Source organism: Mycena indigotica, assembly GCF_014461135.1.
Source record: "Mycena indigotica strain 171206Taipei chromosome Unknown Mind.scaff0008, whole genome shotgun sequence".
Classification (NCBI taxonomy): domain Eukaryota; kingdom Fungi; phylum Basidiomycota; class Agaricomycetes; order Agaricales; family Mycenaceae; genus Mycena; species Mycena indigotica.
In genome coordinates this window covers 3,492,237-3,510,912 of record NW_023503007.1, presented here as the reverse complement: position 1 = coordinate 3,510,912, position 18,676 = coordinate 3,492,237, and the positions used below count along the sequence as shown (strand labels likewise).

The window sequence follows — 18,676 nt, the reverse complement described above, 5'->3', positions numbered from 1 at the left end:
CAACCCCACGAAGAAGATCAAGATGGCCATTGCTCGAAAGCATCTGTTGTGTTCATCCTGGTCTATTATGTGATCCGATCAACCGACGACGATCTTCCAAACCACCACCATGACGAACGAGAAGGGCAAAGGGCGTGCGCCGACGCTTGCGGACCTGCGGGTGAAGTTGTGCTACATCTGTCGAGAGGAAGAGCAAGGTATGCCATTTGCCATCACTTTTTCTTTCCTCACGAGTATCTTCCCTCGATTTTCCCCCAGGCGACAGCCCGTCCACCAAACGATTTGTTCACCCATGCAACTGCACGCTGATTGCGCACGAGGCGTGTCTACTGGAGTGGATCCGGACAAGTGAAGGCACGGGGCGGGAGAACACGGCCCGGCAGTGCCCGCAGTGCAAGACGCCCTACGAGGTGGAGAGCCAGAACCCGGCCGTGCTCCGCTTCCTTCGGGCAGTCGACAGGAATCTGGGCGGCGTCGATCTGGGGTTCTATTTGGTCGGGTTTGGGTTTGTGGTGAGAGGTGTGTGTGTTATTCATCGTTTGTGGGTCCGGCTGACACGGGATGCAGCGGTGTATCGCGCGCAGCTCAACTATGGCGCGTGGGCGTTGAGGTCGTATATTGGCAACGAGTTGCGTTGGTTTTGCTCGATTTCAACGCCAACTAACGAATAGACAGAGTATTCGACCTAACACTTACCAACGACACATCGTCATGGCCACTCGTCGCGAAAGCCAATATCGTCATGATCCCCGCCTCACTCATCCTTGCCCGACTCGGTATTCCTCAGCCCCTTGGTGCCATCCTCGCCACCTGGCCCGCATTTGCCTTCGCATTTCCCCGACTGGACGACCTCCGCGTTGTAGACACCACCAATAATAACACGCCTCCACTGCCAGTGACTGCATCTGGTTGGCCGCCCTCACCCTTCTTCTTTGGGTTTGTGTTGCTCCCGCTGTGCAGGCGGTTCTACCGCTACTACTTTCTGCGTTTTTCGCGATGGGTAATGGGCATGCCGAGTCCCGCGGCGGGGAGAGAGCGGAATGCGAATGAGCAAGGAGTGCGGCCAACGCTGCTCCAGAGGTTACTTGACAACATGGAACGAGCAGCGGGCGATAACAACGCTGACAACAACAACAATAACAACGCCAATGCAGACGACCCCAACAGACAAGTAATCTCTGTCGATATGCGGCGCGCGGGCCGGCTAATTGGCGGTGCTCTTCTTGCGCCAGCAATTGCGAGCACAATGGGGAAATTCCTCCTGCGCTTGTCGCAGCGTTTTGGCCTGCTCCGCCGCTTCCTCGGTGTCCGGCCCGGATGGACCGGCATTATGCCCCCACCCCAGCTCCGGCGCTACTCTGCACGCGAACTATGGCGCCGCGCGGCCCAGGAGCTCGTCGAGCCCGCGCCAAGCTCGGCCGTCAGCTTTGGTGTCCATTTTGGCGGCAGCGGAATGCATGCCGAAACTGGCCACGGGCTCAATGTGGGCAAGGCACTGCGATTCGTCCTTGGTGCGGTCTGGGGCGATGTCCGCAAACTTGACGAGTGTGACCCCGTGTGGTGGCGCAATGCCCTCGGATTTGGTGTCTTTGTGCTTGCGAGGGATTTGGTCCAGCTCGCCCATATGTGGCTCACACAGCGCGAGATTGCGACTAGAAGGGTCAGGGATCGGGATTTTAGTCGAGTCGATCTGGGTGAGCTGGATTTGATAGCCAGTGAATAAGTAGGTGTACTTGTACTTGTAGCTGTGATCAAAGTCCTTTCAAACTATGCGACGATCAACTTTTTTCATTTCATATTTGAGAGGTAATTAGGGTAGAATACAGAGAATAAAACGTCAAGAAAGGACCAAGATACATGTCGCAGCGTTTGTTTTGTTATTTTGCCAGGCTTTTCTTCTAAGCAGGCGTGTCCTCTTTGTGGACAGCACTGCCGCTGCCATTCGCGTCTCCGGTTAGTGCAGGGGTGCGCTCCCGGTCGCGCTTCGGTGAGGCGCTCCGGCGGCGGTCACGTGGACTACGGCTACGGCGACGACGGTCTCTGTCCCGGTCTCTATCGTCTTCGCGATCCTTGGGGTCTCTATCGCGGTCGCGATCTCTGTCCCGGTCATCTCGACGCCGCGGGCTGCGCGAACGGTCTCGGTCTCGCTCGCGGTCTCTGCCCCCATCCCGCTCACGGTCCCGGTCGCGTGATCTGGGAGGGCGTTCCGTACGCCAGACAGCAGAAGGTGGGTTTTTGGCCCACTGCAAGAAAAAGCCAGTCAGCGATTACTATGGGAGGAAACAAGAAAAGTGTACTTGGATACTCAGCCGCGAACCGTCGAATGTCTTGCCGTGCCTACCAGACCAAATGCATTAGTCGTGGTAGTCAGCGTGAAAGAAGAAAATGAGACACACATATCATAGTAGGCGTCCTCCGCGTCTCGGGTGCTGCGAAACTCGACAAAGGCATAACTGCGGGGCCGAGAGCGGTCGTTGAGCGATCGTAGTTTGGGAAGTTTGAGGAAAGAAGGGTGCATAGCGTATCGTAGCGAGTTTGAGGAAAGCAAAGCAAAACGAATTGAGGAACGAGAGTATTTTGTTTGATCATCGACGCGGATGGTCTTGGCCGTTGCTTGATCATCGCCATCGCCATCGCGAACGGTTTCTTTTTCTTTTGCAGCGGCGAACGTTTAATTTTTCTTTTTTCGCTCTTTCTGTCTTTTTGGCATCGGCACCGGCATCGACAATTGCGCAGCGTTCTTCGTTACATCGCATCGTTCGGCATTCGTTCGTTCGTCCTCGACTGCCCGCCAGCCGCCAATAAAAAGAGGGGAGGAAGGGGGAAAGGAGGAAGAGATAGACTACTCACGGGTTGACGGGCGCATTTGGGTTGCGGGGGGCGGGCACATCGCAGCGGATAAGGGGGCCAAACCTGTCAGCATTCAGTCAGTCTTTCGATTCCATTGCTGTTGTCGTTGTTGTTGTGGGCGTCTGTTTTGACGAGCGGGGGAATGGCGGGGTAACGTATACGCACCGCTCGAATTCATACTAAAATGGCCCATCAGCGGCCACACAAAGGATGCGAGGGAAACGGGCACGCACGGCAAGCTCGCGGGCCCGGGTGGACGGGTGGAAGCCGCTGACGAACAGAATGCGCGGCATCGGGAGCGTGTTCTGAATCTTTGTTCTGTCGTTGGTTTTTCAAGTTTGTGTGAGTCAAAAGAGTCAGAACGAAAAAAATGATGGCCCTCTGAAATCGGTCACAAATGTGACTGCTACCTCAACCTTACCTCGTCAACTCAAGCCTTCAAGTTCAAACATTCGTTAACTCTTCGATCTCGCATGTCTCCATTCGATCTCCTCGATGAACCAGACTCCACCCCCTGGCCCTTCAATCCTTCACTCAGACTGCAGTTGGCTCAAAGGCTTGAACTTGAATGATAGTCTAGCGATGCATCCATGGCCTCCTCTAGCTCTAGTGATGAATCCTAGTAGGTCTCTGCATTGAACGTTGCCAGGGAAAAACAGTGGTGTGGCATGTCCATGGCGTCACGTCGCGGTCTCGGCCACCCACCTTCAACCACGAGCCTGTTCAACGACAATTCCGAGCGTCAAGTCACCTAGCAAGGACGCTGTCAACCCCACCAAAATGCCAATTATACTTACTTGCCTCGCGCTACCTCACTGCGCCGATGAATACTCAAACGTTCTTGCCCAGGGTTCCAAGATCCTTGCACTCAGAACCGTGGCCCAACATTCATACAGATCGATCTATTAGGGCCGACAAATTTCCTTTCACCTCCCCCCAGCACATCGTTAGCTGCAATGCTGCTTCCGCCCACTCTCGTTTGTTTCTCTGTAGCTCCTTCGTTGCTGCCCGCAAGTTTCCTCCTACCACCAGGTTTCTATTCGGTTCGTACTACCAAGACTGTCCGCATCAAAGGATAACTGGAAGGCTTACTGGGTTTTGCATTGCGAACGACAAGTATTGATGTCATCTTGTAATCTCATTCGTGTAGTGAAAGTTACAACTCTTCGAGGTGGTGCGAGTCTTCGCTAAAATGCTCCCATACGATTTCCTTCGGAACTCCATTACAATACAGCAAGTGTCCCAGCTGTGCATTGCTATCCTGCATCAAGGTTGCAAGCATGCCCGGCATCTGCTCGTCTCCCAAACGTGGCACCGCAAACGAAAAATCAATGAAGACCACGCTTGAGTAGTCTTCCCCACCAATGAAGAGTATCTGCCCGTCATTGTAGTCACCTTGGTCAATCCCAGCATAAAGCAGGACACGGTTGCATTGTCGAATATAGCGCGTCTCCGAAACAAGAATCTTAGAGCGTGATTGTCTAAATGAGAGGACGCACCAGGATGGTTTGGCGAGCCATGCTCCATTCCGATATGTTGAGGTGTCCAATGTCAGGGCCATGTATGACTTCGAGCAAGGCGCCATAGGCGCGGAAGTGGCCGTCTATACTGAACTGGGAGAGCAATATATGCATGGAATTAATTCGACCTGAAAAGGAAAACATACACGATGGAAGCCGTAGCAATTGGCGATCAGTGTTCCCTGATAGTCTTGGAGCCTGTGGTAAGCACACTCTTCCCGCCTAACCAGGACTTCGGGATCATGTAAAGTTGCGAGTCGTCGGGGTGGGGTTTGCCAATGGGCGGGGGCGCCGACAACCTGAAAGCTCGAAAGAATTGAATCATGGTCAATGGGAAACATGACATCCAAGAAGAGCTTCAAGCAAAGAAGAGGCGATGACTGGCCTGAAGAAGTGTGGAGAATGCCGAAGAAAACCTGTGAGAATGTGTTTGGCCTATGCCGCACAACTTGGATGATTTCAAACCACAACCCATCAGCAGCGCTCAGCATATCGTCGACCTCAGTTAAGCGGGGTCGCGTATTCCGCTTTACAGCAGCGTGTGTTTCGTGTGGAATGGCGGGAATGGGAAACACAGGGCGCCAAGGAGAATGCTCATGTAAAAATGCATTTGCGTCGACCGTCATACGCTGTCCAACGCAGATTGGATTCTTCTCCATCCGCCGGGCCTCTAGTTTTTTCCACGAGAGAAAGCGCTGCATGTCGGTGAGATTTCGCTCAAGAGCATAACGATCAAAGTCGCTAAATGTGCGTGGATGAATTGGTGTATCTGCTTTTTCGAAGCTTTCATCATGATTAAGAGCACCACGGAGGGGTTGAATCCATGGGTATCCGTTGAATGTGTCTCCAGGCTGCTGGTACAATATGACCATAATCAAATTTCGAAGGGAGTACCGGCCAGAGTCGACTAAGAAGGTCTTTAAAGCAGCGATTTTGGAGATAGGATCATTGGGAATGCGGCTGACAGCGCAAGCATGATATTCATCTGTTGCAAGAAGGTATTTGGCACTATGAGCATGCAGCAAGCCTTGCCAGGTCCGAAGTAGTATTGTGGTTGGAGTACATCGAAGATCGTTGCCTTGTAAACTGGACCAACATACACTTTCTCGAGGCTGAAGCCCGATGGGAGTGAGAATTCATTGCTCCAGGTTAAAACAAGGCACTTGCCACAAAGAGGACGACACAAAGCACATTTTCCTTGCCTGCATTGGTGTGACAGATGCGAACAATATCAACCTGGGCAGTGACGAGTCCAAGATCAAGAGGAGCTCGCTCCACAGTAGAGGAAAGCTTGGTGGCAGAGTCTGCCGGTAGGAGCACTGTTGTAAAAAAATTCAGAACAGGATCCACATATTTGGAAGCACACGAATCCCTTGCGGGAATGAGCAAATAGTTATTACAGAGTTGAAGTGCGTACGATATATCCGCTGTGGGAAAGGGGAATTCACGACAGCGCAGTGCAGCAAGACGTTGACGGCACTCGAATTCACTTGGCCTAAACCTTGTCTGGAATAAGCTGAAGGCTTCGTCAGCGGCAACAGCGACGTGTGTGTGCAATCCAGAGCAGAAGCCAGCAGATCCTTTGCAAGTTCTCCACTTCCTTTGTCGAGAAAGTGGTTTACTGGACACATGAAAATGAAACTGTGACTTGTGCCACGTAGTGTCACATTGTATGTCAACAGATTTCATGAATCACTGACACAAGTGTAGCTCGATTGCAGAGACCTTATATATGTTATCGTTTTGTGTTCGGATAGGATAGGATAGGATAGAATTACCGCAGTGGTCCCGAATCGGAAAGCGTAGCGGGGTCCGTCTTCGGACCTAAACCTGTCGACAATACGGCGTTCGACAATGCGGACCCCGATTGACATTTGAGCCCTGTGCGAACCAGTGGCAAGTGCGCTTCCGAATTTTAATCATTTTATAGCCCGACAAGCCTGTCGTTACGCTCAGTAAAGTCTGCTCAAGGATTTGAAAGGGTCGTACACCCTACTACTACCACTTCTCCATTGCCCACACCCTTGCCTCCTCGCCCATTCGATACCTCCCTCTCTCCACGCTCTCCCTCCTCAGCCGCCTCACCATCTCGATCTTGGCATGCCACACGCGCACGTCCTCTTCCTTCGGTACAGTTTGCCCATCCTCAGCGAGCCACACTCGCAGCTGCTCGTAACCATCACCTCGTCCTTTCATCAACACTCCTAGTAATGGCGGATGCACCGCCACCTCCGCCCAAAACGCCAGCGCGAACCCGACGGTCTGTGTCTCTAATGCGATGCCAAGAGTGCGCATCCAGGCGAGCGTACGTGCTATCTCTGGCGCGCGCCGCGTGAGCCCGAGGAGGAGGATGTACTCTGCCCAGACGCGTGACGAAAGAAGCACGTGACCGCGATTATCGTGCTGACGGCGGGGGACATAGTCGAGCGGGGGCAGCGCATATCCCACGCGTCCGCTTTCGGCATGAGGGCGCATGGCAGCGGCGGGCAGGGGAGCGCTAGCGAGCTGAGACATAGTTTCGGGGCCAAGGAAGGTGTATAATTCTGCACTGGCCACTTGGCTCGCCTGTTCTCCGCGCCAGAGCCCGGATTGATACGGCTCTGAAGCGAGTTCGTAGATATCGCGGGCAAGCTCTTCTCGCGTTTTCTGGGTTTTAGAGGGCGATTGGAATTTGGAGCTGAGTAGCGCCATCTGCCCTGCAAACGAGTCGTCCAACAAATGGGGGAGTTGCGCCGCCCGGAAGAGGAGAACAAGCATCTCTGGTGCCGGAGTGACACGGTAGAGTGTATGCAGCGCATCCCAGAGACGGAATACCACATCTGGACGCAAAACTTCGACCAGCGCGGCCATGACATGTTCAATGATTTCGGCAGTTACGAGGGTGCGATAAACTTCCAGCAGCGCCACTGCTTCGTGCGGCTGTCCTGCCAGTATCATCGCCCGCAGCCCGTTCTTCAACAACCCAGGAGTCATTGGTTGACCAGTAGACAAGAATGCCTTCCATCGGTCATAAGCCAGTCTCCACTCTCTCCTCTTCAACAGCCCTCGCACCAGAATTTCCCATGTTCTCGCATTTGGCCGATACTCTCCGAAACTGGGTCTGAGCCGCTCAAGCACTCTGATTAGCCGCCCCCCATTGACTGTCCCATCTCGTTCTGCAACTGCCAAAGCAGCATTCCAGTCCTTGATATCCGCAGCACGTTTGCCCAATAGATTCCGTGGGTGGTTGAGCGCAATTCTGCCGAACGGTTTCTCTCTGCTCGCTTTCTGGACGACCGTCCTCTGGAAATACTGGATGGCCTCGTCAAAGGAAGGTTGTGCGCGGATCAGTTGTGATCGCGCCGCATTGATCCGGTGAGCCCGCAGATCCCGCTTTGCGTGTGCGACGTTCTCGGCCTTCGGCCCGCGACCCTTGATCGCGGCGAAGTGTTGCTCGGCACGCGGAAGGTCACCAGTAATAGCCGCAGTGCGGAGGTATACTTTGAGATGGGAAGGCGTGGGTTTTTCGTGGAGACGTAGCGACCGCTGGTGGAGGTAGTGCGTAAGCTTGAGCACGGCGTAACGGTCATTGAGGAGGACAGTGCAAGTGCGGTCCCACAGTCGGATTCCTCTGGCTTCCATCGCTTCGAGCAACTGGATAACAAGAGCGCGCGCATCGTGAGAAGAGCGCAGGGCGGAGAGAGCGAGGAGGAGATGGTTAAAGTGCACTTTATGTGTCAGCGAAGGTGGAGTAGCCAGAAAAGCGTCGACGATGTTTTGTAATGGCGACATAAGTCGGAAACGCACGAGATGCATGGTAGACAGAACCAACAGCGGTGCCTGGTCCTCTTTCCCCACACCCAATGCTAGTTTAAGACCCGCCCCAGAGGCCTGGGCAGGGGTGCGGACTTTGAAGCTGAGCAGGTATACCGCCAGCCACAGTGGTAGCTGCGTCTCCTCCTGTTCATATTTCTGCAGTGAGCTATCAATATCCCCCGCCCACATCACTGCCCGCTTCTCTGCAAACTCCTCCATCTTCACGCCTGTCCGTCGCAGCACATCGGCCAGCGGTAATGGCCCCACCCCAGTTTTGCTCGGTGTCCCCAAAGCAAGCGAAAATGTCGCGGGTGTGTCTCCTCTGAATGCCAGATCGCGCAGATACCGCGTCAGTCGGGTCGCGCGCGCTCGTAGCATACATCGACAACAAAAAGAGGGAGAGGGAAGATTATGTGATCAATCACTTGATGATATTTTGCCTTTGAAGTTCACTTCGTTTGGCCACCTGTAGTCGACTTGCACGGATGTTCGTTGTCGACCTGCTGCGTGTAAGAGATATATAATCTGCTGTTTTTAGACAGTCTGACACAGTGCTATGGAAGTGGAAACGCAGGGAGTGTTCGGGGAAATGGATTGAACCTGACGTGACGCCGCAACGCCGACGGTAAGCTTCGGTAAGCACACCCAACATGTACGATGTCTCAAGCGATGTCTCTTTGCGTTCCTGCTTGCTTCCTGCCACACCTGCATGCTGGAGACCTGACTCTTGAAACTCATTCCTCCAATTTTCTATGTCTCCCTTCGACCTCCTTGACGTTGGCCCCGACTCCCTTGTGGAAACCATTCCCCTCCCTCCAAATCCAGACCTTTCGTCAAACTGCAACCATAGCCACCTTCCCAAGAACTCCCAGCTTCCAAACTTGAGGATATCCTTTAAACGCGATGAATTCGATTACCGCAGTGCTGTGGCCACATTAAGATTCAGGCAACTCCCTTCTGTTCACAATTCTCCAACGTACGTTTCACAAGAATGAGTTTGTATCCTATCCTCACCTTGAAAACAGCGACCCGCCCGCCCAGAAATATTTTCGCCCCATATTAGATTTTTTCGTGAACCATATGTGCCGACAAAAAAGAGCCCCTGACATCGATGTTATGGAGGAAGACGGCACCGGTTAGTCTCTTTCTTGGCCAAAGCTTAAAGCCAAGTCATGTCTGTTGTTTTCACAGTTAAGGTCTACATCAAGCAGGATTCTGGAGAACGATCATTGTTTTGCGTCATTGTCTTTGTTGTTCGTCTTCCCGTACCGAACATTATCTTCACTGAACAAACATATAGCCTGTCGGTACTGTGTGCTGGAGCGGTATGGAAGGACACGGCACTTCTCACAAATATATCAGATGTGTACACGCACATTCGCAACTAAGCAGCTATGGGGCGTTGTTTTATCCCAAAGAACAAGAGCCATTCCAGCGTCCCAAGGTTGTCATCATCACAGATGAACTCGAGGCGATCTGGGTTCGGACTATAACAATGAGTCGGATCACAGGCGTAGGATTGCAGCGTTTTACCATCTCTTCCGGTTGGAATTCGCTTCGCCATTTGCTTTGCCTTGTGTTGTATCAGATGCCAGTTCATGTCGCTTCAGGTCGTCCATGGCCATTGCGTCTTCATGGGGCTCTACCGCCGCCACTCCCCACAGCGACGGACGAGAAACGTCGATTTCAAGATTTTGATCGGTATACCCTTCAGAGACAATTATCATACTTGAAGGCATTTCTATCTTGGAAAGAAAGGCAATCTCGTGCACTTGGTTCCCATCCAATTACTCAAGGCTGCATGTTGCGAGTTGACGCCAATGCATTTGAACAGGAGTTGCATTGGCGCAGCAAACTTCCACATCCTCCCGTCCCCAACGAAACCGCGGAGGTCGTCAAAAGGGCCATGCGCGGCCGCCTCTCCGTCGTTGACAGTATGTTAGCGGACTCCGGCCTGGGTCTGTCGTTCTCTGTTTCAAAAATCATTCGCCATAAAGCCAATACTTTTTCACAAGTATTTTTCGGCTCATTGCACACGACAGACGGTCGCAGTTCTCCTCCCGTCTGCCTGAAGCTATTCGTCGACGCCATGATGCCAGTAAGCTCGGAAGATCTTTTGAAAAGTTTCGCAGAACACCGTAATCCATCCAAACGACTGGCAAGTTTGAACTTCCCTGAAGATATGATCCGACGAGAGGAGAGTGCTTATGAGCGCCTCAAGGAGTATCAAGGCACGATGATTCCTCATTTTTACGGATGCCATCGAGTGAGTTCATGGTTCGTTGGACAATTAAAAACTCTTCAGTGATGTTTTACTTTCCAAGTTTCACCTGGACGGCCGGTTCTCCGCATATGGTATTTTATTGGAGGTAATCGACGCTCCGACGTTGGAGTCTAAGAAAGTCAATATCGCGCGCTGGGCACCCAGCGTCCAGAGTGCCTTCGTGCGTCCTCCTACTGTTGTAAGCCTTGCACATACTCATGCCAGCTTGATATAGGGTGGTCATCTGAGAAAATGCATCAGTGTTCTACTGTACGCTGGCATAGACCAAAGTGATCTTCACGCAGGGCAGTTTTTACTTCCAGGAGGAGCCGATTACAACCCAGAGCGCGATGCCCTTGTTTTACTTGACTTCGCGTTTGCTCCTCAGCGGCTTGGAGACGAGCAGGATTGTGGTGTCGCAGCCTACATCTACGACAATGCCCATTCTTCCCGAATTTTGTTTGCGGAGTCTATCGGCATACCTAGTACGGAAGCGTTAGATTTATTTTCTTGGATGCATCTGCATGCAAACGAGTTTTAGACTTTTAGTCTCAAACTCCACGGCAATTATAATCAAGTAGAAGGCTGCGTCCGTTACTAGGGTCGTTAAATATCATTAGATTCGTGGTCGTACAAGTCGTTAGATTTGGATTAGTGCAAGGGTATCAAAGGAGTTTGTCTCAGACTCTCAGTTGCTTTAGCTCTTGGCGGGCTTCGCATTCTCGGCTTGAACACTCTCCGCAGCCAGTCGTCGCTGTTCTCGTCTCGTTTGGAAGCGGCTCTCCGAGGCGCGCGAGCCGCTACAGCGTGTGAGAAATAAAGGTCAAAAATAAGCACTCAAGACACACCAGCATCGGCAACAGACGATATCCCACAGAATGTCGACAATGGCTATGAGGACCTGGAGGAATATGAGGTAGTTCAAGGGCAGTCGAAAGGGGCTGCCTTACGGTGGTAATCAGCTCAACCACCGCGATGAGGACTGTGGCCGTTGCTCCGATGATAGCTGAAAGTCTGCGAGTCCCGGAATTGAGCAATAGTCTGCAGCTTTCGAGTTTATTTACCCTTTGCCAATCGTGCTGATGAGCGCGCCCATAACTGTTGTTGGTCCGAAATTGAGGCTTGTTCAGAGGCCCGCAGCGGGCAGGGGGGCAATCAAGTGAGCGTTGAAGAGAGAGAACAGCTTGACGTTATGTCAGACTGATTACCAATTTAGCACTTCCCTCTCGGGCCAACCTCCACAGAATTGGAAAGCAAACAAACCAAAAAATACTTAGATGCGAGTATAGTACATGTACAATGAGATATGTGATAGTAAAGCAATAAATGGAAATAAATCTACGACAAAAAATCAATCTCGTCACGTTCATCGTCCATTGCTGGCTCAACCTGCGTTTCTGCGCGTTGGCGAAGCATGTCGAGAACAGCTTGAGGTAGCCCGCGGCGTTTGACTACTGTCGTAGTGGAGGACTAAAATTTGTTCAATCCATCCTGAGCGTCATGAGAATTATCAAGCACATACCGCTATCTCCTTATTCTTGCCTTTCGTTGCTACTGGTTTGGTTGCAGCATTTTCTTTGAGAGCGCGACTTGTGCTAGGTTGGTTTTAGTTGATTGCCATATCGTCCTGCACCAACTGACCTTTTGCTTTTCTTAGTGGTAGATTTGGTAGTAACTGTTCGTTTTTTCGACTTCGTCTGAGGTGTCGGGCCCACATCGTCGTTCTCCTGCTCAGCCATCTTCTTCCGTTTGCGCTTTACCGGCTCGCCTCCTTCGCCATCGACTTCTCGTGACCGTTTCTTCTTCAGTGGTGTCGGAACGTCGTTGGCTTGAAGCTCTGATTCGAAAGCGGAAAGAGCAGGAGTTTTTGAAGCCGACGCTTCTTCGACCAATTCATTCTCCTCTTCTTCTGGGATAGCCTCGAGCCTGGTGCCGCTATGTTTCTTTGGCTCTTTCTCCTCCACTGGTTCTGGTTCCTTTGCTTTGGAACTTGAGGGTTTGGTAACTTTGCGTGCGCGCTTTGTAGGCGGCTCGTCTCCCTGATCGTCCTCTGAAGCGGCTCGTTTTTTGGTTGAACTTGAAGTCGCGCCTTTGGTACCAGATTTCGTGGCAGTTTTTGGCTTGCGCTTGAGTTGAATTTCGTCATTCTCGTCATCTGAGAGTTCTGCGTACGTGCTTTCGGCCCTGGATTTGGCGGTCCGCGAAGTTTTCGCCCTAGGAGGTGGGTCCTCGTCTGGATCGAGGTCTTTTGGTTTCGTCTTGGCTAAGTATAGGCTATTAGACAAATCGACTGGCGGTGACGAATAGATCACACCTCGAGGTTTGGGTTTTGCCTTTGGTTTAGCAACGACCTCTACTTTGTCATCCGGCCTGAGTTTAGCCTTGGATTTGACTTTCGCAGTTGCTGTGCGCTTCTTCGCAGGAACGGGCTCATCCTCGTCGTCTTCGTCTTCGAGTAGCTCAGGTTTAGATTTAGGTACTGCAGAACGGTCACCGCATGTGTTGAATCTCGTAAGCTCCCTGACCTTTAGTGGGTTTGGGAGGAGGATCGTCGGCACCTAATACGCATATAGAATCAAGGAGAATTGTGAGGTGTTACCAAAAACTCGCACCGCTCTCAGTCTCTGTCTTCTTGCCTTTGCGAGAAGTTGCGGCTGCTTTCTTCTTCAGCGGGTCTGTGGCAAGGCGAGATGGACCTTCAAGTTGCCTGGTCAGCATAGAACATTTCAGAAGAAGATATCCTCACCGGCAATTGGCGGAGGCTCGACTGTGGATTTGCGGGGCTTGGCCTTGCCACCGACACTCTTCCTCGCCGCACCAACACCGCTCTTCCTCGCTGTACTCCGCCTCATCCTTGCCTTCGTAGGAGACATGGAGACGCTCCGGCTTCGACTGCGTGTTGGCGACCTTCGTTTAGCAGGAGACACGGCCTTACTCCCCATGAGAATGTCGAGCAAGTTGGTGTTGGGTTGTTTGGGGACGAAAATTCTTCACCTATATTTCAGCCTCTTGTTCTAAAGATAAGCACTGTATCAACGCACCCGCCACGATCGCGAAACCTGGACTGTTGTCGTTGATGACGCTTCGTTCTACTCTCCTCGACATCTGCGACTGGTGCCGGTCTCGCCAGTGGTGTTTCCATGTGCAGGTTGACCACGACGACGGTTTGGAATCAACGGACGCGTCCAGGCACGTGCCGCGTGACCGTGACACACAATCATGTCGCTCTCGACCTTGGGCGTTGCCAACGCATCTTTCGTCCCGCCATGGGTGGCTATGTCCTGGAGAATAGTGTAACCCATGCACGGCTGCTGCCTGTCGACTGCCAGCACGCATTTACCTATCCGACCTATTGCCTTTTGACTTCCCTCAATGCACTCGAGAACCACTCCCTTGACCTTGCGAAAGGGTGGATATTTGGCTACGGAGGCCGATGGGGTCGGCTATTTGGACTCCGGCCGCATCCATATCTCTCTCCTGGCAAAGGCTCTATCAAGCAGAAGCTCCTGTACATCTTGAAGGAGCGTGGATTCGAAGGAATCGAGGATGCTTGGATGATGACTATGCCGAATTTACTAGGATTTGAAGGGATCAATCCTCTAACGGTTTATTTCTGCTACGATGTGAATGACGAGCTGTTGGTCACTGTTTTGGAGGTGTGTCAAATGCATCTTGTCCAAGAGTTGCCCCACTAATCGCATGTAGGTGCACAATACCTTTGGAGAGAACCATGTTTATTGTCTGAAAACTGGGGAACAGGAAGACAAGGAACCTTCCAAAGGGTAAGATGTCGTCTTACGCAAGCCCGATAGCACTCACGACAGGTTATTTCCAGATTTGACCACCAGTGGACCTTTCCTCGCGCATTCCATGTTTCTCCTTTCAATGACCGCCGCGGTTTCTACACTGTCTCGATCCGACGGCCAACCCACGCACCCTCTAGACCTTCCAAAGACCTGCCCGCCCCGCGTCCAAGTGTCCGGGTTCACCTTTTAACCCCAACAGGCGCTCTGAAACTTACTGCTCTCCTTCGCCCAACCACGGCATACCCACTTACGTCCTCCAACCTGCTTTGGGTTCTGTCCAAATACCCGTTCGATCTATTTCTTTCCTTTGCCAGAATTGTATACCACGCATGGGTATTGCATTACCAGAAACGATTAGACGTGTTCATTCGTCCTGAACCAATTCCAGCTTTGTGGCGGCGGACGGAGCACAACGCAGGTCCCAATCTTCCTCAGCTTACAGGCGGTGTACGATGGCTGCCTGAAGGCGTCTTTGAGCGCTATGCCCGAGTTCAGCTGGAGATCTTCTTGCGACAGCGAACAAAGGAAACCAATATATCTGTAGTTGTTTTGCCTGGAGACTCGTCGATCGGGCCTTCAACGTTTTCCTCCGTCAAAGACCGCGACACCGCCACACTCAAGATTACGTTATTATCCTCCCGAGCATATACTCTCATTTTTCTCGCACCTTCGGCAAAGCACGCGCTCTTATTAGGCCGAGGAGAGCGCGTCTTCAATGTATCTGACGACGAGTTATTTGTTTCCATCTTCTCACCACCGAGCCAATCCCACGTATTATCCCGCCGCCAACAACTTCGCCAGCACTCAGCGGCTGGAAACGGCGCGACTATGGCTGAACTGCCGCTGAAAATACCGTTTTCGCATCCATTAGATATGAATTCATCCTCGGCGTTGGTCTCGACTGCTGTCATCTGCATATTGCTGCTTTTGGATGGACTCGAGGCATTGGTTTTCCGCGCGGTGGGTGCGCGACCTGTCCCTGGAACTGAGCCGTGGGGAATGTGGAAGCGTGCTGTGCGTGTGCATGGATTGGCTGGGGAGGAGTTAGAGATGGTACCCGACTATGCGGAGGGGAGTTTGCGACATCTTGGTACTGTCAGTTGAATTTGAGGGAAACGCGGTCATGTGACGGCTATCAAGTAGACTTGGGTTCATGTTTTCTCTGCGCTATGTACTTATGGTACTTAAGGGAAGGCGGATTGACCCGCGAAGTTTCGTTTGTATCCGTGCTCTCGATCACCGGATACCGACATCGTTTTTGCGCTAAAAGCTTACCCAACTTCAGATCTGCCTCGTTCATTTCAAATATGAACTCAAACCCTTTGAATGGCGGAATCCTCAAACGAGTCGCAGACCATAAACTATGGATAAGTAGCTGAATATGCGTTCCAGGCAAGTAAGAGAGAGTGTTCAAGCTTCGTCAGTCCCTCACGCTACCCGATAACAATTAAGGCCCCTTCCAACAACTCTCAAGAAAAACATGTTTGGTTCTTGGATATGAAGTAAGTACTCCATGTACGTGGACTGGTACTCATAGTACTGCTACCACTCATTGCGATGGAAAGTATCTTCTACAAAAAGCTTTCGGCGGAAGAGTGTGTGGACCTCACATTGGATGGCGAGAATGCCTATTTCCAAAAGGTCGATGGCATCTCGGATTTGCATCGTCGCAGCAATATTTCGGCGCTGCTCGTCTCCAAAACGCTGGAATGCGAAGTCAAAGTCGATGAGCACCACACTGTCGCGCTCCGGTCGGTATTCGGGCCCGTCGGGAAGCATGATTTGGGAGGGGCGGAAGTCCGCCTGGTTTATCCCAGCGTATAGCAGCGTCCGGAAACACTCTCTAGCATGTCGTGCCTATTAGGAGTCATTCAGTATTAGGACTTGTTCAAGTTGACGTACAAGACCATCTTTGGCAGCATCGGGATCGCTCCAAGTCTAGGTCTCAACCTCAGCAAGAGTCGGCCCAGGGATAATTTCGAGCAGGACGGCGTACGCCGTGAATTTGCCTTGCAGAGTAGTCTGAAATTGTCAGACTCGGAAATCATGATAGCTCATCATTGCGACCGAGAAAATTGCCCACTCGATGAAAACCGTAGCAATGGGGGACCATCGTTCCCTGATGCTCTTGCAGTCGCTCGTATGCAGCCTCTTCCAGCTTCGCCAGGTCTTCGGGACAATGTAACGAGCTCAGTCGCCACATAGCATCCTCAGTTTCAAAGTCATGAAGAAGCAGTGCAGCATCCACCGGAAACAGCAGATCAAGGAATATCTTGACACATATTGGTGCAGAAACACGCCCGTCTGCAGCGCGAAGGACACCGAAGAATACCTGCGAGAATGTATCACGTTCGTGTCGAATGACTTCTGTCACCTCAAATGTGATATTTTGTCCGCCAGATAATATCTCGTCTACATCGCGAAGTCGTTGGCACAAATTGCGGCCAACAAATTCTTTGGTACTAGGAGGAATCAACGGTTTGGGAAATGGAGACCGCCATAGACTCTCATCTCGCATGAAAGCATTGACATCAACGGCCAGCATCGTGCCTGGCCCAATGAAAGGGGCGCTGAGTCGTTCAGACTCTTGTCTTTTCCAATTGATAAACTGTTTCAGGTACGGAAGGCTTCTTTGGAGGGTGAAGCGGTCGAAGTCGCGAAAGGTGGTGTGCTGTTGCTGCTGCGATGCATGAATCAGGTTTGGGTCGTTGAGCGCACCCTGAAGAAACTTTGGCCACGGGTCGGTATTCATATTGCACTCCTCGGCCTGGCACAAGAGAAGACATAGTGCGTGTCGCAAAGATTGGCGGCCTCGCGCAAGCCAATAAGCGTTGAGGAAGGTACTTCGATTCACATGATAGTCATTAACGTGGCTGATCATAAGAACTCTTTCCGCATCAGTAATGAGGATAAACTTGGGTTTCTCTTCATGGAATACGTCTTCGAATTCTTCGAGGAGCTCTGATACGTGGCTGCATTCAACGTAGTCTCTTAGCTGTGGAATGCCCGCCCAACAGATTTGTCCTTTGGGCTAAGTATACGTCACACCGGAGGCAAGACCCAAGGCAGTAGGGCGCCTATGGTGCAGCCGGGCTTGTCACCTCCAAATCGGGACAGCTGACTAATGGCTGACTAAGCCGCTCAATCCCAGGGCAGACAAATTTTTTGAAGAAAATTTTGAGGAGGCACAGTGGCACTAGACTGTGTTTCAGTAGACACAATTCAGTGATGGGAGCACTGAACATTGTAGTTGATTGACACTTATAATGGTGGCTTGGGGTGCAAGAATCCCCAGGTGCAGGTGTGTCAATTCAGCTCCCAGAGGTATAAGTCCCACCATTGTGTTCCGGAGACACTAGCACATCAATTTAAGGCTTAAAATAATATATATTTTGTGTGTTGCGAGCCACCATCAGCCAGGTTATGTGTATGTCACATGACGCTTATATAAGGCTTATATAAGCCCGCTCAATTGGTAAGCCTTGAAATTTTACCCTGTAGGTTTGAGGGCAAACCCTCTAATAGAGTTGTTTATAGGTCTGATACAATAACTTTCATAAGAGGAATAAGCTATATCTACATCAGACATTGAGCTCATCACCTTGTCCAAAAGTGGATGTGACAAGCCCGGCTGCACCATAGTGCCTGACAGGCACTAGGCGCCGTTTCGGGGTCTTCCTCGTGTTGCCCTCGTTTTTCCCGGGGTTCCAGCCCAAAAAAAACATCGGCAATGGACAGGGACCCCGAAACCATGCCTACAGTGCGCCTACTGCCTGTCAGGCACTAGGCGCCCTACTGCCTGGGTGTTTGCCTCCGGTGTCAGTTTGAGCTTTCGGGATGTCGAAAGAAAATAGCGGACAATGCAATAGAAAATAAGCTGTAATTTCTTGACATCCGTGTCTTGCAGATATATTCTCGCGACTTGTCTGTCTATTATACTGGTCTTAGCACGTCATGATATGAGTAAAGAAAGTGTGCGCACCTTTCACATGTTGGGTTTCGTACACAAAGAGTGTCGAGGATTCTGCAAGTAGATATTTGTTGCAGATGGTCACTACAGGGTCCAAATAAGTCGGAAGCACATTGTCGTTGACTCTTGGAAGCACGTCAGTCGAAGCGAAGATAGGCTGCTGCATGTCGTGATCTTGGAATCGCAGCGCTGCAATCCGTTTGTGGTAGTCCAGTGGCAAATGTTTCAAAACAGTGTCGAAGACTTTGAAGTTGAACTCTGGATTGGGACAACGCGGATGCTCGCAAGCCTGGATCTGAGTGTTTTCTTGGTCTTCGATTTCATGACCACCATCTAGTATGTCGAGAACAAGCATTTGCGAGCGGACTGTGGGGGGTGGAGGTTGAAGTTGAGTTGCCTATGCCATCGTCACGATCTGGCATGTTGACTCAGAAAATTAGGCGATGTGAAAGGAAATTACAAGTGCATCCTG

The 18,676-nt window shown here is 51.5% G+C and overlaps 6 protein-coding genes across 6 annotated transcripts; 2 read left to right on the top strand and 4 right to left on the bottom strand.

Moving 5' to 3' along the window:
- Positions 1 to 91: 91 nt before the first annotated feature.
- MIND_00959000 (Translation initiation factor eIF2 gamma subunit) lies at positions 92 to 1,723 on the top strand (the record flags this gene model as incomplete). The annotated part of the gene is made up of 4 exons (XM_037366205.1): positions 92 to 197; positions 259 to 519; positions 568 to 628; positions 676 to 1,723. The coding sequence occupies exons 1-4, from the start codon at positions 110 to 112 to the stop codon at positions 1,721 to 1,723; spliced, it is 1,458 nt and encodes a 485-aa protein (XP_037217617.1). The 5' UTR covers positions 92 to 109.
- Positions 1,724 to 1,898: 175 nt separating this feature from the next.
- MIND_00958900 (U3 small nucleolar RNA-associated protein 10) lies at positions 1,899 to 2,518 on the bottom strand (the record flags this gene model as incomplete). Its single annotated transcript, XM_037366204.1, has 3 exons — positions 1,899 to 2,243; positions 2,298 to 2,337; positions 2,397 to 2,518. The coding sequence occupies 3 exons, from the start codon at positions 2,516 to 2,518 to the stop codon at positions 1,899 to 1,901; spliced, it is 507 nt and encodes a 168-aa protein (XP_037217616.1).
- A 3,850-nt stretch (positions 2,519 to 6,368) lies between these two features.
- MIND_00958800 (uncharacterized protein) lies at positions 6,369 to 8,558 on the bottom strand (the record flags this gene model as incomplete). The annotated part of the gene is made up of 1 exon (XM_037366203.1): positions 6,369 to 8,558. The coding sequence occupies exon 1, from the start codon at positions 8,541 to 8,543 to the stop codon at positions 6,369 to 6,371; it is 2,175 nt and encodes a 724-aa protein (XP_037217615.1). The 5' UTR covers positions 8,544 to 8,558.
- A 3,208-nt stretch (positions 8,559 to 11,766) lies between these two features.
- Positions 11,767 to 13,597, bottom strand: MIND_00958600 (uncharacterized protein; the record flags this gene model as incomplete). Its single annotated transcript, XM_037366202.1, has 8 exons — positions 13,470 to 13,597; positions 13,175 to 13,416; positions 13,041 to 13,124; positions 12,954 to 12,986; positions 12,743 to 12,907; positions 12,070 to 12,691; positions 11,951 to 12,023; positions 11,767 to 11,898 (listed from the first exon to the last, which is right to left on the bottom strand). Exons 1-8 carry the CDS (start codon positions 13,568 to 13,570, stop codon positions 11,767 to 11,769), a joined length of 1,452 nt encoding a protein of 483 aa, XP_037217614.1. The 5' UTR covers positions 13,571 to 13,597.
- On the top strand, positions 13,569 to 15,338 carry MIND_00958500 (uncharacterized protein; the record flags this gene model as incomplete). Its single annotated transcript, XM_037366201.1, has 3 exons — positions 13,569 to 14,084; positions 14,134 to 14,210; positions 14,264 to 15,338. The coding sequence occupies 3 exons, from the start codon at positions 13,569 to 13,571 to the stop codon at positions 15,336 to 15,338; spliced, it is 1,668 nt and encodes a 555-aa protein (XP_037217613.1).
- A 438-nt stretch (positions 15,339 to 15,776) lies between these two features.
- On the bottom strand, positions 15,777 to 18,559 carry MIND_00958400 (uncharacterized protein; the record flags this gene model as incomplete). Its single annotated transcript, XM_037366200.1, has 6 exons — positions 15,777 to 16,091; positions 16,142 to 16,172; positions 16,231 to 16,256; positions 16,318 to 17,265; positions 18,031 to 18,164; positions 18,217 to 18,559. 6 exons carry the CDS (start codon positions 18,557 to 18,559, stop codon positions 15,777 to 15,779), a joined length of 1,797 nt encoding a protein of 598 aa, XP_037217612.1.
- Positions 18,560 to 18,676: the final 117 nt, after the last annotated feature.